Below are 16506 nucleotides of genomic sequence, written 5' to 3'. Positions count from 1 at the left end.
AACTACAGCATGTCACAGGATACCTCTTGACTTTTAAAACTCTGTATTTCAATTGATATTTGTACTTTCTTTGTAATTATATGTAAGATATGTATGCAAATATCCATGTAAAACTATAATATATAATTAAGGATGGCAAACCATGGCTTTTGCTATGGGGGAGGTTGGGCCCAATCGTGCATTTTTCTCGTCTTTATCAATCTATTGAGTTATTCAAATCCTCTTATGTATTATAATGTTGTTTATATTTAATAGTTGAGATGTTTGATTTATTAGTTTTTTCTACTAAATTCTTTGGTTATGATTGAGATTTGATTTGCTAGATTTGCCACATGTTCCGCTTCGCAGCACATGGTCCACAAACAGAGTCTTAGGGTCAGCAAGTACTTAAAGAACTTCAAGGCTCAAAAATATATTTTTCAAAATTTTTAGTTGATTCAAGGTTTGAATCTTAGGGTGAGCAAGTACTTAAAGAACTTCAAGGCTCTAAAACATATTTTTCAAAATTTTTAGTTGATTCAAGATTTGAACACATGACGATGCCAATCTCGCTATATTCTCCTATAGCAAGTAGGCCATAAGAAGAGCACTTAATGAGAGCCCTTTTGCAAGTAAACTTAGCCTTAATTAATGATTGTCTTCTTCACTATTCCCACAAAATCCAAAAGGCACAATTTATTAAACTTTTCCAAAAAGAGGTGTATCAAATATACAAAGCTTCGTTTTGGTAGTTGCAATAAGTAGTGAACTATTCCCATGCGCAAATCCCCTTTGATAAGTTTACTATAATCTTTGCTTGGATTAGTATTATTGTCCGAGTTTAACTATGGTGTCATGGCTAGACCAGACCAGCCTTTGTGGGAGTCTTACAAGTAGAGTGAACATGGTGTGGCATGGTGGGATACTTTTACTTTGAAACTCTAGTCACGACTCTAGGTGTGACACGAGTAACTACTCTCAAGAGGGTCGAGTCTCGACCTTCAAATCTAGCCTACGCACTCGTGCCTCATAGCAGGCTCAAAACTCGAGGATAAGGCGGATTGTCTGTCACCCATTGCCATGGACGTCAAGACATGGTGCTTGTGGCATTCTACGTCTTGTGGGCTCCTGAATCTGCACGCCCGGATTGCAACTAGAAGGGTGCACAGGCATGCGTTGATACTCCCTAAGGCTTCTTCCCGCGTAGAGACTCCTTCCACTTGCAGTTCTTCTGAGGGGTAAGTCCAATGAAATTTGTCTGCAAAGAAGCGTACCTTCAGTTTCAGTGTTCCATTTTCTACCTTTTTGATGCAGCGCACTGTCTAGAGCTTGTCTATCTCTTGGAAGCTCATTCCTAAGTCTAGTAAATGATGGCTTTTCAGCAGTTGCAGCAGCTAGCCTTCCCTCTCATCCCACAAACACTAGAACAAAGCAGATTACGTAGTAGTCCATGGCCGAATATCCACATACACACGCACATGGAATGTAGTACTTTTACGAGCTACCAATATGTCATCCTCCGGGTTCGTAGCTGCAATATGTAGTTTTAATCTCAAGATGCCATCAGAGCCCTGGATCTCTTGAGACCTACCGATCTCCGGGTGTTGAAAAGTGTGTTTTCAATCTCGATTACAATTATGCCATCGGCCCTTCACCAGCATTTGTTAACATTCAGTGGACTGCACTTAACGCCTTCCACAGGGCTATCTTGATACAATGTTTCATCGGTCAATTGTTCCCAAATGTTCTGGAAATCATGAATTGTGCCAACACCATGGGACTATTAGCGCAAATTGGTGTCGGTTCCCTGACTCCTTTAAAAGCTCTTAGGAGGCTTTTCTCTTTGTCTTTGTAGAAGAATATACTATTGTGGGCTACTTCAGCTTGATCAAGCCAAAATCGACTTAAAAATATTCACCTTGAGACCTGTTCTATGCAGTTTTCTTGCTTTATCTTGTTAAACAACATGGCAAAACAAGGCCATGCCTTCCCTTGATCCAAATTCTGATAAAGGCCTATAATACGTTGGACTTAGTGTTAACTGGATATTGCAATTAGCCAACAAGGTGCTTGTACCTATTTTAAGCAATGCTTAATTAGGCCAAACCTATTATCAATTGGATACGAATTTATTGGGGCCAAGGAGGACAACCGCACTTCATTATACATTAGACTAGGCTTTAGCACCGACATCATCATGTCTCTCTGGCGACCAGTCTCCATGTTTGTTCTTGCTGCTCCCTGCAAGGGTTCTCAGCCTGTGCAACAGTCTTCAACAAATCTGTGTGTACCAACTCCAATGGACTTTTGGCCCTCTGAGATGCCTTGTTAGGGTTGGAGTCTCGTTGCAACTTGTTAATGATGTACATATTGTGGCTGTACGGGCATCACATTTTATTGCATGTCATATCTGTGTAGATGGCATGATTATGGCTGGCTGACCTGCATTAATGACCTCATTAAATTTCGGCCAACTTGTTTATTGTTTTGCATTGTTTCAGCCTATTTATAGGCCACCTTTCCTCCTAGTCATAACCATTTGATACATGCACAATGTATCCTGCTGGAGAGAGGGAGTATGGGAGCACTCCATTTGTTGCCCACATATCGCATGCTTTTGTACACACTCTTGTGCTTTGGCATATGGATTCTGTTTCCCATGTTCATTACTTCTAGGTTCATATGTTCTTGCTCTTTTGTTCAGTTCTGTGTGTTTACAGCAGCTTTATCTTTTTGCTTCTGTTGCTCCACATTCATCTGCCATGTTATTAGAGCCCATGCGTCTTGGTTCTGGTGCTGCCTTTTGTGTTTCACTGTTGTTTGAAGTCTGATTGGTCTTCCCAACTGCTGGAAACTTTGCATTTAGCCACTGTTGACGTTGGGCTGGCTTGGGTGCTTCAATTAACAGTTGAGTGGCCTGTTTACATTGTGTTTTTAGTGCTGTACCTTGCGTTTGCACAGCTACAGTCTTCATTTTGATCAGCCCAGTTGTCCTCTTCACTTAATTGCTGTTGTTTTCATCCTTTGTGCAATCATTTTCACTTTCTTTTGGCAGGCATCAGCATCTTCTTGCATGCATTTTCATCTTTTTTGTGTATTCAGCCTGATTTATGCCTGGAAGGGAAGGTTTGCATTTGTGGGTTGTCATGGATGTTTTACTACACTCATTTCACTTACTGTTCCTCTATCTTGTCTTGAATTGGTGTTCTTTAACTTGAATAGTTAAACTCTTGGTATTGGGCTTATTAATCAAAAGTGCCCTAGGTATTCTCTCTACTCCCCCTACTTATCTTCTCTGCATATCATCTATCAATGGCTCCTCCATGTTGTAACATTGATGACAAGCTTAAAGGCCCTAACTATCTAACTTGGAATGCAATGATGAAAGCATTGTTTGTACATAAGCACCTTTGGTACATTGTCTCAGTTCTGACTTGCATCCTTGAAAACCCTCTCCTCCTCCATCTGATTGGAACGAGGAAGTAGTCCTAGATTGTGACAACAATGTTGTGAAAGCATATTCAACACTCCTTAGATGCATCTTGAAGGAAGTCCTCCCGGTGGTTGTCTCTTGTAGAACATCTCCTAAGATGCGAGAGAAGTCCCAGCTTATGGATGAGGCTCTTGACCATGAGAGCAGTTACCCTCTATGGTTTGTTGCAGGACATTCGATTCAAGGTGACTGATGTTATTCAATCATTCATTCTCCAAGTGATATAGATCCAAGATCAGCTCTGCTACATGCAGTCTGCTCTCTCAAATATCGAATTCTCCAACCAAGTTCCAACACATGACATTGATGCTACGTGAGCATGAGTTTGCTTTACGACAACAGGGGAGGTCTACATCTTGTTTGGCAGTCCTCCTTTGGGTGCCTTGGTTGATTGAAAGAGGGCTGACATGCAAAGAAAAAGGAACAATGCTGTTTTTATGGCAACAAGGGGTACCACGGCAAGGATTGTAGGAAGCTAGCACCATTGTAGAAATAGCTAGTAGTCCTAGGGATACATGCTTTATGATCCCGTTTCACAGAAGGTATACATAAGTCCAATGTTCAGTTCGTGGAGTTTCCAATTGTAGAGGGGGTTTTAACCATCCCATACTTGGAGATCTAGATGATAGTTGGGCACATGATCCAGTGTCTTTGGAGTCTATGCCTCTTGAGGCTCTAGCATTAGTGGAGGAAGAGATTGCTTCACCTCTGGGTTCACTTATTGAGTCGGCACCAATTGATGTTCCAGAGACGTCGACAGAGGTAGAGCGATGAGGGAAGTATTGGCCTCCTCCTTGTTGGGCATGTGATACACTCTGTGATGTAGGGATTGAGAAAGTCTTGAGGGGTGGCAGTTGGAGGATTGCCCGTGCCAATCTCAAAAGAATCTTAGGCATGCTCCATCAAGCTTGTTTGTACTAACTATTGTTTGATGTTTCTTGCCAAACAAGGTAGGGAGTCCACCTCCGTGAAGGAGGCTTTGCAATCACAACATTGGAAGAAGGGTATGGAGTAGAAGTTGGATGCTATTGAGCGGAATGACACTTGGGATCTTGTGACATGGTGCATTCATAGGAAGGTAATTGGTGTCAAGTGGGTCTTTAAGACCAAGTACCATAGTGATAACACTCTAGATAAGCTTAAGGCACAACTCATTGCCAAAGGATTGTGCAAAGACCAAGAGTGGATTTTTATGATGCCTTTGTACTTATAGCTCGGATGACTATCATAGGGTCTTTTTTTCCTTAGCTAGCCATAGGAAATGGTCGGTTTATCAACTTGATGTGAAATCCGCATTCCTTATTGGAGATTTAAAGGAGTAGACCTATGTTTAGTAGCCTCTTGGCTTTTTCTTGTCAAATGGCAAGGTGTACAAGCTGAAGAAGGTGTTAGAGATCATCCCCTGGACACAAGCATTTTTCTCTTTCAGGCAGTGTGCGGAGAAGTTCAGGGTTAGTTCGAGTGCCACATTAGCAGCAAAGTGCCACGTCATCATTTTTGCCAGGTCAGCAGCAGTCACACGTGTGGTGGGAGATGCTGTCGCAGATGCCACGTGGCAGAGGACTTTGCAGTCGAACAAAGGACTTTGTAGTCGGATAGTTTTTTGGCATTTTTTTATGCAGTCGGCTGCATCCGACTTGTTGCTGGGCATTGTTTTTTCCTAGGCTATGTATAGCCAGTCTTTTGGCACACTCATTCATTCATAGACACTCTCAGCAGTTCATGGAGATAAGATCGTGATCAGGCCTTGCTGTCCTCGAGGTGTGCGCGTGTGGTGACATCATAGAGAAGGAGATATGCAGACATACGCACTGCTCCCGTGTACAGATTTGCATTCCTTTGTATTCAGCATACTTCCTACAACAAATCTTCTTGTTCTACTGTCTCTCTCTCTCTCTTCTCTCTGTGTTCACTCTCTCTCTCTCTCTCTCTCAGTCTAGGTCCCACGCTTCCGCATCGCTGCACTCTGACATGGTATCAGAGTGGTGAAGATGGACTGACTGAGTGAAGAACCTACCTGAAGAGGAGATTTCAGCGCGTCACAAGGCTGCGTTTCCAGCATTCAAGGGCGAGCGGGAGGGCTGCGCATCAGAACAAGGCTGAAGTGAGTGTAGGCGCGTGGGAAAGGAGTCCAGTTGGTGAATTTGCTACTGTTTGTTCCTGCTTGAAAAGGAGGAGGGCTGCATTTTTGGCCTTTAATTGTAGATTTTACCTTTTCATCGCCTTCGGCGGTTGAAGAAGGTTTGGGAAGCGGAGGAAAGAGCCCAAGAGGTTGCGTCTTTACAGCTAGAAGGGGCTGCTTTTGCGTTTTTGCAAACATTGCATGTGAAAATGTCTACAGAGACCGACTTGGAGTTCTAGGTGATTATAGGCGATCATGGACCGGAAGGTTGTTTGTGTTACCGGCTCTTCCATCAGATCAAAAGCTCGATGGTGACAATTATAGCATCTAGCGCGTGATGATGTTGGCCATCCTAGAGTCTTACGATATGGCGGAGCTTGTGTGGAGGAGATTGAACGGCCCTTGGTGAGAGATGAGTCCAAACTCTCTTCAAATGCTTGTTGTGAGTTGTCCAAGGCCCAGTCTCACTGGGACAAATTGAATGCCAGAATTCGTTCTTTTCTTTTTCTGTCTTGTACTACATCCGTGATTGCTCACATCGAGCACTTGATGGTGGCTCGAGAGATATGGTTGGAGCTCGACCAGATGTATAACCGGATGACCGTGATGAAGCGGGTTTCTTTGGAGGTGCAAATGCGGACCTTGTCTGTGAACAAGTCTTCTTCGTTGCGGGAGCACATCAACAAGCTGAGAGCTTCAGATGTAGATTCAGAATGTGGGGAAGCCGATTTCCTCTGAAGGCATGGCGATCACTTTACTATCTCAGTTGCCGCCACGATTCGATGTCTTTTACTCCGCTCTTATTGCTTTAGGGCGGGAGTCAACTCTTCGTTGGGAAGAGTTAGTTCCTATGGTCTTGGACCAAGAGGAACAATTGAAGGGACATATTGCTTCCAAATCAGAGGCATTGACATGTCAAGCCTCTTAGAAGAAGGGGAAGGACCAAAAGAAGAAGGAGGACAACAAACCAAAGAAGGACAAGGAGAAGGACTCGACATGCTATATTTGTGGTAAGACCGGTCATTGGAAGAAGGATTGTCTCGACAAGGACAAGGACATGGAGGATTCTGAAGCGGTGGCTGCATCCTCATCAGCTGCTTGTCTACACTTAGCAGTCATTGAGGATCCTACACTGTAGACTTCTGATGCTGCAATGACGGCCCCCCAGGCTTGAGAGTGGATTGTTGACAGTGGTGTCTCACGGCACATGACTCCTTCTACCGTTGGTGTTACCCATTTGCGACCTTCGTATAGGTAGATTCTCATAGGTGATAGCTTGTCAGTTTCCATTGCTACGCGGGGTGAGATGCAGCTAATTCCAGATGGATGTGGTGGTACCCACACATTCGAGGTGTTGCATGTGCCCGGTTTAGGGTATCATTTACTTTCGGTACATAAGATTTGTTCTCTTGGCCTTTTGGTGGAGTTTGACAGTGATGCTGTTCGAGTCCTTGATCGTGGATCAAGGAAGGTTCTCTCTTTAGGGTATGAGGAGAATGGCATTTACAAATTGAAGTCTTCTACATCTCTTACTTCTCTTCTTTTTACCTCTCAGACACAGTCCCGAGCTGTGGCATGCTCGGTTTGGCCACCTGAACTATGAGTACCTTTGGAAGGTGTCGCGAGGATCACTTGTTCATGGTTTGTTGGACATAGTGGTGAGCCAGCAACCATGTGTCTCTTGCATTTGTGGGAAACAATATCAGGATGCGATTCCCAACAAATCTTTGAGGCGGTCTACTTCCACTGATGGAACTTGTATCTACGGATCTTTGTGGTCCGATGAGGACAGAGTCCCTGAAGGGGAGCTTGTACTTCATGTTGATCGTAGATGACTAGAGCAAGATGACATGGGGATGACATGGGGATGACATGGGCCTACTTCTTGACGTTGAAGTCAGAGGCTTTCTCCCACTTCAAGAATTGGCTTCTCTTTGAGGAGAACCAATCATGCTGAAGATTGAAGACCTTGCGATCAAACAAGAGTGGTGAATTTGTTTCTAACGAGTTTACTTGTTTTTGTGTAGATAGGGGTATTCACCAGGAGTTTGCTAATACCAACACTCCTCAAGAGAATGGCATTTTGGAGCAGAAGAACCGAAGTGTGATTGAGATGGGGCACACCATGATGGAGCACCAACAGATATCTCAGTTTCTGTGGGCCGAGGCAGTGGCTACGACAATCCACATCCTAAATTGATCTCCCACTTCGGCCGTTGAGAGAATGACACCTTTTGAGGCTTACTTTGGGACTAAGCTTGATGTCTCTTATTTCAAGATCTTTGGGTGTGACGCCTATGTGCACATCCCGAAGACGTAGCGTGACACGTTTGAGGCGGCTTCCCGAAGACAGGTATTTGTTGGCTACAGCTCCTAGTACCAAGGTTGTCGCTTGTATGATCCCGTCAAGCGGGATGTCAGATGGCTCAAAAGAAGACTATCAAGCCAGAAGAAAACCGTTCTCATCTGTGAGCACGAGTCATTCGTTTCTCCTCCCAACCTCGCCTAGATAAGTGCTGGCACCTCTCTCCCCGTTTCCTCTGCCAGCCGTCCACTTTAGGTGAGTCCTACTATTCTTGGACTCTCTTATTCTCTAGGCTTCCCTTAACCCCGTTCGGGCGCCCAAGAGCCCGGACAGTCATCCTCGTGCGTGTTCCCCTAGATTTACCTTAATGTCACATTCAATATTTGTGACCTTAATGTTACATTACATATCACTTTTAATGTCACATTAATGTCACATTTCCTTCCCCTTAAGAATCGATTTCGTCCTCGAAAACGATACTTGGAAGGTCTAACTGTAAATCGGGAAACCTTTTCTTTAAAGTACTTACTCGCTCCCATGTTGAGCTTTCTTCTGAACAATCTTTCCACTTAACCAAACATTCTTGATAAATAGTATTCCTTGTTCGTCTATTACGAACATTTAATATTCTTTCTGGTTCATGTGGATTAGATTGGTCATTGAATAGCTCCTCAATATCATCATTTAAGATTAGATTATCCAAATCACCCAGCTTCTTCCTTAATTTACTTACATGAAAAACTGGATGTATTTTACTATCAGCAGGTAGTTGGAGCTTGTAAGCCAATTCTCCCACCTTTTTAAGTATTATGAAAGGACCACAATACCTTGGTGAAAGCTTTGGACATTGTCCCTTTTTCATAGTTTTAGTTGTTCAGGCACCTTAAGATAGACCAATTCTCCTTCTTCAAAGGAGATGTCTCTTCGGTGAGGATCTACATATGCTCTAGCTCGATTTTGAGCTTTTTTAATATTTTCTTGAGCAAATTTTAACATACTATTTATATCCTTCAAAAAGTCTTTAGCTGCCTGAACCTTTTCCTTATGCAGTCCTACTGCAAAAGGAGCTCTGGGCTGAAACCCATACATTAACATAAATGGACTATATCCAGTGGAAGAGTGCTTGGCACTGTTATATGCAAACTCTGCTATTGGTAAATACTCTTCCCAATTAGTTTGCCTTTTACTTACATATGCCCTAAGCATATCTTCAAGAATTTGGTTAACCCTTTCAGTTTGCCCATCTGTTTGCGGATGATCCGCAGTACTCATGCTAAGTTTAGTATCCAATTTCCTAAATACCGCACGCCAAAAATGGCTATCAAATTTTCTATCCTGATCAGAAACTATATTTGCCGGAAGGCCATACAATCGGTATATGTTCTCTATGAACAATCTAGCCAATTCTGGTGTTTTAACATCAGTTGAAGTTGGAATAAACCTAGCCATTTTGGTTAACCTATCCACAATCACCCACACAGAGTCGTGCCCCCTCTGTGTTCTAGGTAAAGCAACAATAAAGTCCATGGAGATACTCTCCTATTTTCCCGAAGGAATTTCTAGTGGATGGAGAAGTCCTCCCATTTTTAATCTTTCAGCTTTATTAACCTGGCATTTATTACATTTGACCACATAGTCAAGGATGTCCTTATTCATTCCAGGCCAATAGAACTGCCTTTTAATAAGACTATAAGTCTTATTAACTCCTGGATGTCCCGCGCTAGGGGTATCATGACACTCAAAGAGTATCTGGCGCCTTATTTCTGTATCTTTCGGGACACATACCCTACCCTTGTAGAGTAAATAACCATTATCAATGGTAAAATTCTTCCACTTGAATCCAGTTTGAGCAACCCCTGATGCTCCATTTCCTTGTTGAACATCCTCAGATATTCCTTCCTTAGTAGAAGCACTTTCATTTGGATCCCCATTTTAAAGTAAAAGTGTTCTGTACAGGAAGAGACCATAACATATATACCTCACAAACTTCCTTCTTTATCAGCTTTTGAACTTCAGTAGAACACAACAAAGGATTATCAGATACTTCATGTTCACCTTGAATGACAAAAGTCTTACCATCCCTTTTAAATTCCAGTGTATTATGGTGATAACTACGTTTTAAGGATGGTTCCAATGCCCATAGCCACCCCCTTTCTAGAGCAATATCAGCTCTTTCCATGTTCATAATTTGAAAATCAAGTTTATCTTTATATATTTGAATCTCAATTTCCAAATTGGATACCATTGTATCCCATATTTTATTGTCTTGGCCTTGCATCATACGAACAACATATTGATGCCCACTCTTTTGTTGGGGAAGTTTCAATTTTTTGACAAGTGCATAATTTATAAAATTATGTGTGGCAGAGTCATCAATCATGACTCTAACCCTCTTTCCAGCTATCAATCCATGTACTCTAAGTAAATCATGTGGCCCAAAAGTAGGCTGCCACATAGAAGTTGACATACAACACTTATATTGTACATCCATGTGCAAGACCTCTAAAGATTTGTACTTTTCATGCCCCTTTAATTCTAAGGTCTGCACTACATGGGTTTGTTTTTCTTTTCCCTTGCCCTTGTCCTTATCCTTTCCTTTATCTTCCCCCTTTTTCTTTTGAGGGCAATTCCAAGCAGCATGGTTAGGGGATAGGCAATTAAAACACAACTTTTCTTTTTTGGCCTTATCAAAGTCATCAGGACTTAACTTTGGCCTCCCATATGGTTTCTTTTCAAAATGTTGTTTTTTTACCCTTAAAGAATGGCATTTTCCTTTTAAATTTGCCCACAAATTTTGAGGTTTCCAATTCCTTAGACTTGGGCTCCGTATCAGTGAGACCAGTGAGTGTACCTGGACGCATACTATCTTCATGAATTAATGCAAATTTAATTGCCTCTTCCAGCGTCTTAGGTGGACTCCTTTTTACTTCCTTTTTACAGGCTTTATCTAGTCCCCTAATGAATCCTCTTGTTTTTTGAAACTCATCTATTCCTTCCAATTTGAGGATTATCTCACGATATTCCTCCAGATATGTCAGCAGGGGTCGTCCCTTTTGTCTGACATAATCCCAATCTTCCCAATTTCTTTCCATTTCATTTTCAGGAAGGAATTCTTTCAAAAAGACGGATTCAAATTGAGCCCAAGTTTCAGGTATTTTATTTGCCTCCTTTAAAGTTCGCCACCACTTATATGCTTTGGGCCCCAAAGTTAAACTAGCCTCCAATTCTTGGAGATGTGGTGGGGTATTCTTAAGTTTATGTAAATCTTCCCATTTTTGGAGGAAATTAAAGATTGTATCTTTATTTCTGTCTTTTTCCTCCCCGTGAAACTGAGGTGGTTTCATATCCTTTAGAACTGGATTATCCCTCAATTTATGGTGGGGTTCCTTAGGATCTCGCATAGTCACATCTAAATCTTTCGATGAAGATGGGACATCCGAGTTTTGTATCTTATTTTTATCTCTTTCTAACAATAAAGTTAATTGAGATTTTATTTCAGTGAGTGTTTGGGTTAAAAATTCCATTTGAACCCTCTGAGCTTGCACACGAGCAGTAAGATCATCAAATTGCTCTCGTGTAGCAAAAAATTCTTCCCACTGTTCTTCTTGCATTTCTGGTTCCTGGGGATCTACCATAGGGTGGTCCCCAGAACTAGAACCTTCCATTACTCTCTCTTTCCCCTTTTCTGCCATTAATACACTGGAATTGGAAAGCAAAGATAAGAAATTTGCATACAAAGTAAAGTACTTCCTTGATTTTAATGGCAGGCAGTTGTTGCTGGTTTGAAAATAAACCCGAAGAGTAAGGAACAAATTTTATCCCCCGAACAAAGTCGGTTACGCAGGAAATGGAGCTTCTTTGCAGAAACGACTAGTATTCAGCCCCCTTCTTTAATAATCACGCAGGCCATCAATGCCCCTTTCCTGAATTTGCTCTCTGCTGAGCTTGTACTTGTGATGTAAATGCAGTCGAGGCTGAAAAGAAGAATTCCGAACACGCAGTCGACTGATCAAACGCGCATCAGAAAATAACTTCAGCTTTAGCCTGTGAAAAGGAGAAGAATGTGTGTTTCGTCGGTGTGTTCACGGAGGGGCGTTCACGGACAGGCGTGACTAGGATTCGGTGGCCCACGATTCAGCCTACGACGTTCTGTGAAAAAGTAGCTGCCCCCTTGATAAGTTACGTGACATAGATACACGTCACGTCAAGTTTTACGTGACGTGTCACCTAACGTTTAACCAGCGGCTTTACGGGTCCGTCGACTGACTTAACCAGCAACTTCACAGCGAGACCCGTCGATTGTAACTCGTCTATTGAGACGAATAGCGGGACCTGTAAGACCCATCAATCGTCGACTGTCGACTGAATGGATATCGGGACCTGAAAATCCGTCACTGCCTTTTCGTAGAAGAACTCCACGAATCCACACGGCTAAACCTGTAAGCTCTGATACCAATGTCAGATGGCTCAGAAGAAGACTATCAAGCCAGAAGAAAACCGTTCTCATCTGTGAGCACGAGTCATTCGTTTCTCCTCCCAACCTCGCCTAGATAAGTGCTGGCACCTCTCTCCCCGTTTCCTCTGCCAGCCGTCCACTTTAGGTGAGTCCTACTATTCTTGGACTCTCTTATTCTCTAGGCTCCCCTTAACCCCGTTCGGGCGCCCAAGAGGCCGGACGGTCATCCTCGTGCGTGTTCCCCTAGATTTACCTTAATGTCACATTAAATGTCACTTTAATGTCACATTCAATATTTGTGACCTTAACGTTACATTAAATATCACTTTTAATGTCACATTAATGTCACACGGGATGTCTACACAAGCCGAGATGTGCGGTTTGTGGAAGTTTCGGCCACAGAGGGGGGTGAGGAGCACCCCGTACTTGGAGATCCAAGGGAGCGTTGGGCTCTGTCGAGAGTCCGTTGGAGCTAGAGCCTCTTGATGAAGATTCTGCTTTAGATACAGAGTCCTCTCTTCCACCGGCCACCTCAGTGGAGATTCTGCGGGTGGATGTACCTGAGTCTTTAGCAGATGGAGAGCAACGAGGAGAGATTGTAACCGGCCTATTCACTGGGAAGGGCGGTAGTGTACAACCAAAATAAATAAATGCTTTCACCCAATTTAACAGTCGCCCACTTTACCTGAACTTAAAGACACAGAATCAAGAAGACATAGAGGAAGCTAGAATGCTCCTGTTGCAACACATACACCCTGTTGGCCCCTAAGTTAGGCGCCCCTTGCGGTATTTCTTTATTTTTAAAAAGAGAAAGTACAATGGGCTGTCTTTCACCTATTCTGGGTGAAATTTGACAGCATAACAGTACAATTACTGACCCAAATCAAGTTGACCAAGAGGGGAAACTCTGCCCAAGTCTGAATCTTCTGGTTGGAGTGCAGAATTGACCATTTCAACCTGCTGTATTTACTGGTTCAGACCTGTTCTGAAACCTGTTTACAACTCATACTGTTCCCTGTACTGTTCAGCCCACTGTAATCACTGGTTTAGACCTGTTCTGACACCTGTTCTCCACATGTGAATATATGCTAGGGTTTGTATCGAGGAAACATAGAAAGTACAGTCACGACTCAAACACAAAGACTTAGACAGTGACATGCAAAATTCAAACCCTAAACGCAAAACACAAACACAAACAAAGAAGAAAGGGAACTCTGAAGTGAATGAATCAATGCTATAAATGAAGGAAAGAATGTACAAGATGCTCAAGGGCAGAGTTGTCCAATATTTGATGGCTCTCGTGGGAGCAGGTTGAGGGAGTTGTTGATGTGTCTTGTCAAGCGGAGATCAATCTCAAGTGTAGTAATCATGAGTCCAAGCAAAGGCTGATGAATAAAAGTGCTGAAAACATGAAAACGACTTGTTGAAGATGATGGTAGGTGATCATTAGCAACAGTAGGAGGTGAGGAGACAACGTAGACCATGTAGCAGTAGTTACTAGGGGCTGGACAGCTAGTGGAAGAGGGTTGATGGCCGAAACCCACAAGACAAGAATAGGGCTGAATGGTGGGCAGCCTGTCTATTTATAGATGTGGAAGGATCCTCCCAAATTAGGGTTTTGCATACGGGTGTTAGTAGTCATGTTTGTCATGCCTTGTCATCTCTTGCTTGTGAGCCTCAGTCTAAGTTAGACGAGGACATTAGGAGCTCAGACATGTCTGTCGTGTTTTGATGGGGGAGGCTAGTCACTCTCAAGTGGCTGTTTCATTGCATTTCTTTCAATTGTCGGCAACCTGTGTGTATTTCTACGTCAATTTTTGCATTTCTTAGTTTGCCTTCACTTGCTGAATATTGTCCATACCTGTCGGGATTTTTTTGTGGCCACCTGCCATTTTTCCTAGCATTTCCCAATGCGACTAGTATTAAATGCTGGTCGGTCAGTATTTAAGGCATTTATTGCTGCAGATTGGCCAGTTTAGGGCATTTATGGCTATGTATAGCCTGCCCACCCCATGCTTGGCAGATTATCTCATTCAGTTTTCTTCCTCTCCAGCAAGTACACACTTCGATTCCGTCATCTTCCTTCGTCTCCGATGCTTCTGTTATCATCAGCTTGAACTTGGGCCCTCACTGACGCTGTGGGCTGCGTGCAGGGACTGATCAGTTCTCTTGTATTCGGCATTTCTTCCTTGCTCATGTAGGTTTCTTTTCTTCTTCTCTTGCAGATTGTCTCTCTCTCTCTTCCTTTGTCTTCGAGTTTCTTCTTTCGTTATTAGGAGGCACAAGCCTCCCCTGCACATCGAAGTGCAAAGTAGAATTGGAATTCCTTTTATCATCCCCCACCGGAGCACGTGAAGATTGAGGGTTCATGTAAAACTCCTTACCTCTGCGTTGAAAGGTCTGAGTGATGGGGTGCGGCGATGTGTGGGTAGGAGCTGAATGAGAAGCTTGTCTTGCATTACGTCTAACCACTGAACCCAAGAATCTTCCCGAGAAGACACATTCCAGTCAACCGGAAGGGAAGTACGCTCAAGACCCACTTGATAAACCTCGTTACCTTCATCACGACCATGTTAGGGAAGCATTTCAGGATCAGCTTGAGGCTGTTGAAGTATGTGGGGAGGATGGTGGTCTTGCATATCCATGTCTGGATCTACAGTTTGCTGCAAAACCTCCGGATTTTTGTCACATTCTGAAATGAAATGGCCCAATTGGCCACGTCTGAAACAGTGTCCTGCAAAAGTACCCCATTTCAACTCGTAAACCAAGGTTTGCAGTCCTGGAACCTGAAAACGAATTTTGGTCGAGCGAGGTTTTCTTGTATCCCAAAGCATCCATGCCCTGTTCCGATTGCAGGAAGCCAGCCGAGGCTCTACCAACACGTACTCTCACATGGTATTAGAGCATGGTATCATTGTTTGAGAGAGACGTAGAGTACTTGATTCTTGCAGAGGCAGCCATCCACATTTGTGTTTGCTGCAAACAAAACCTTTAGTGGAGTATCTATGCAGATGTGACATCATCTGACATCTAGGTGTCAGCATTTTGTGCGAGGTGTCCACCTTGTTCCACTAGGTGACTGTCCTAGTGTGGAGGCAACCCTCTATAGTGCCAGGCGACAGTGTTTGATCAGCATTTTGCTGAAAACACAGGCTTCTACCTATAGGCGACAGTTCCCTTGGCTAGGTGACTACTTCTACCATTAGGCGACGGGATCTTCCACAGTGTTTTGTGTTTTTTGTAGCTATTTCTTGGTAGACGACATTTTACTTACCTCAGGCAGGCCTTCTACATCGAGATCTCTGATCCTGTAGCCGACTCCTCTTGTTTCGGGGTTGCCCATAGCCAAACACAACTTTTTGTGGGTGCTTGCAGGCATATACGAAGGTGTATTATCACCAGTTCTTTATTGACTTAGAGGATGAGGTCTCCATTCCTTCCTCTGAGAGACCGAGAGATTTTCGTGCGAGTTCACGCGACGAACGGAGGTCACCTAGCCCGTTTGTATGGGATCCCTCTCCTCCCCGTTCTCTCCATGTTTCACAGAAGGCTTGTTCTATTGGCCTTCATATGCCATTCATGGCACCCTCGCTATAGGTGCGTGTACTCCCTTCTTTGCCCAAAGAAGACCAGCTTGATGGCTCCAACAACTCGCTTTGGTCATGTAAGGTGGAGTGTATTCTTGATACCTTTGATCTTTGGGATTTTGTCACCCACTCTATTTTCCGTCCCGTGGAGGATTCCATTGTTGGATCATTGATGGATTGTGTGGCTTTATGGGATTGACTCAACTCTAGAGCTCGATCTTTCCTCTTTATGAGTTTGCAGGATTTTGTCCCAGTGCATGTGCGTAAGTTGTGAAAAGCACTGGAAATGTGGACAAAGCTTGCTTCTTTGTACCATCAAAACACATTTGCCCACCGGATTACTCTTGAGAAGAAATTACGGATGCTCATTGTTGATGATTCTTCTTCTATGAAGAATCATATCAACAGGTTGGAGGATATGTAGGATGAGCTTGCGTCCCTTGGCAAGATAATCTCTTCAGAGAATATGGCTATGATTCTTTTGACTCAGCTACCATCTCCCCCGTTTAATGTCTTCCACGCTAGCATTCTTACATTGAGGACCCATGAGAAGCTTCTATGGGA

General features: G+C 43.3%; 1 protein-coding gene across 1 annotated transcript in view; it reads left to right on the top strand.

Moving 5' to 3' along the window:
• Positions 1 to 948: 948 nt before the first annotated feature.
• LOC148021196 (protease Do-like 8, chloroplastic) overlaps positions 949 to 16506 on the top strand; it is a 117766-nt gene continuing 102208 nt past the window's right edge. Inside the window, exon 1 of the mRNA XM_087699027.1 lies at positions 949 to 1217. Coding sequence (XP_087555153.1) covers positions 1060 to 1217 — 158 coding nt within the window. The 5' untranslated portion in view covers positions 949 to 1059. The remainder of the gene's footprint in view (positions 1218 to 16506) is intronic.

This window comes from Lygodium microphyllum, chromosome 18 (genome assembly GCF_053477565.2).
Source record: "Lygodium microphyllum isolate KBCC chromosome 18, Lygodium_microphyllum_v1.1.10, whole genome shotgun sequence".
In the NCBI taxonomy this organism is placed as follows: Eukaryota; Viridiplantae; Streptophyta; class Polypodiopsida; order Schizaeales; family Lygodiaceae; genus Lygodium; species Lygodium microphyllum.
The sequence above is the reverse complement of the archived record's forward strand: the minus strand, read 5'-3'. Positions and strand labels throughout refer to the sequence as shown.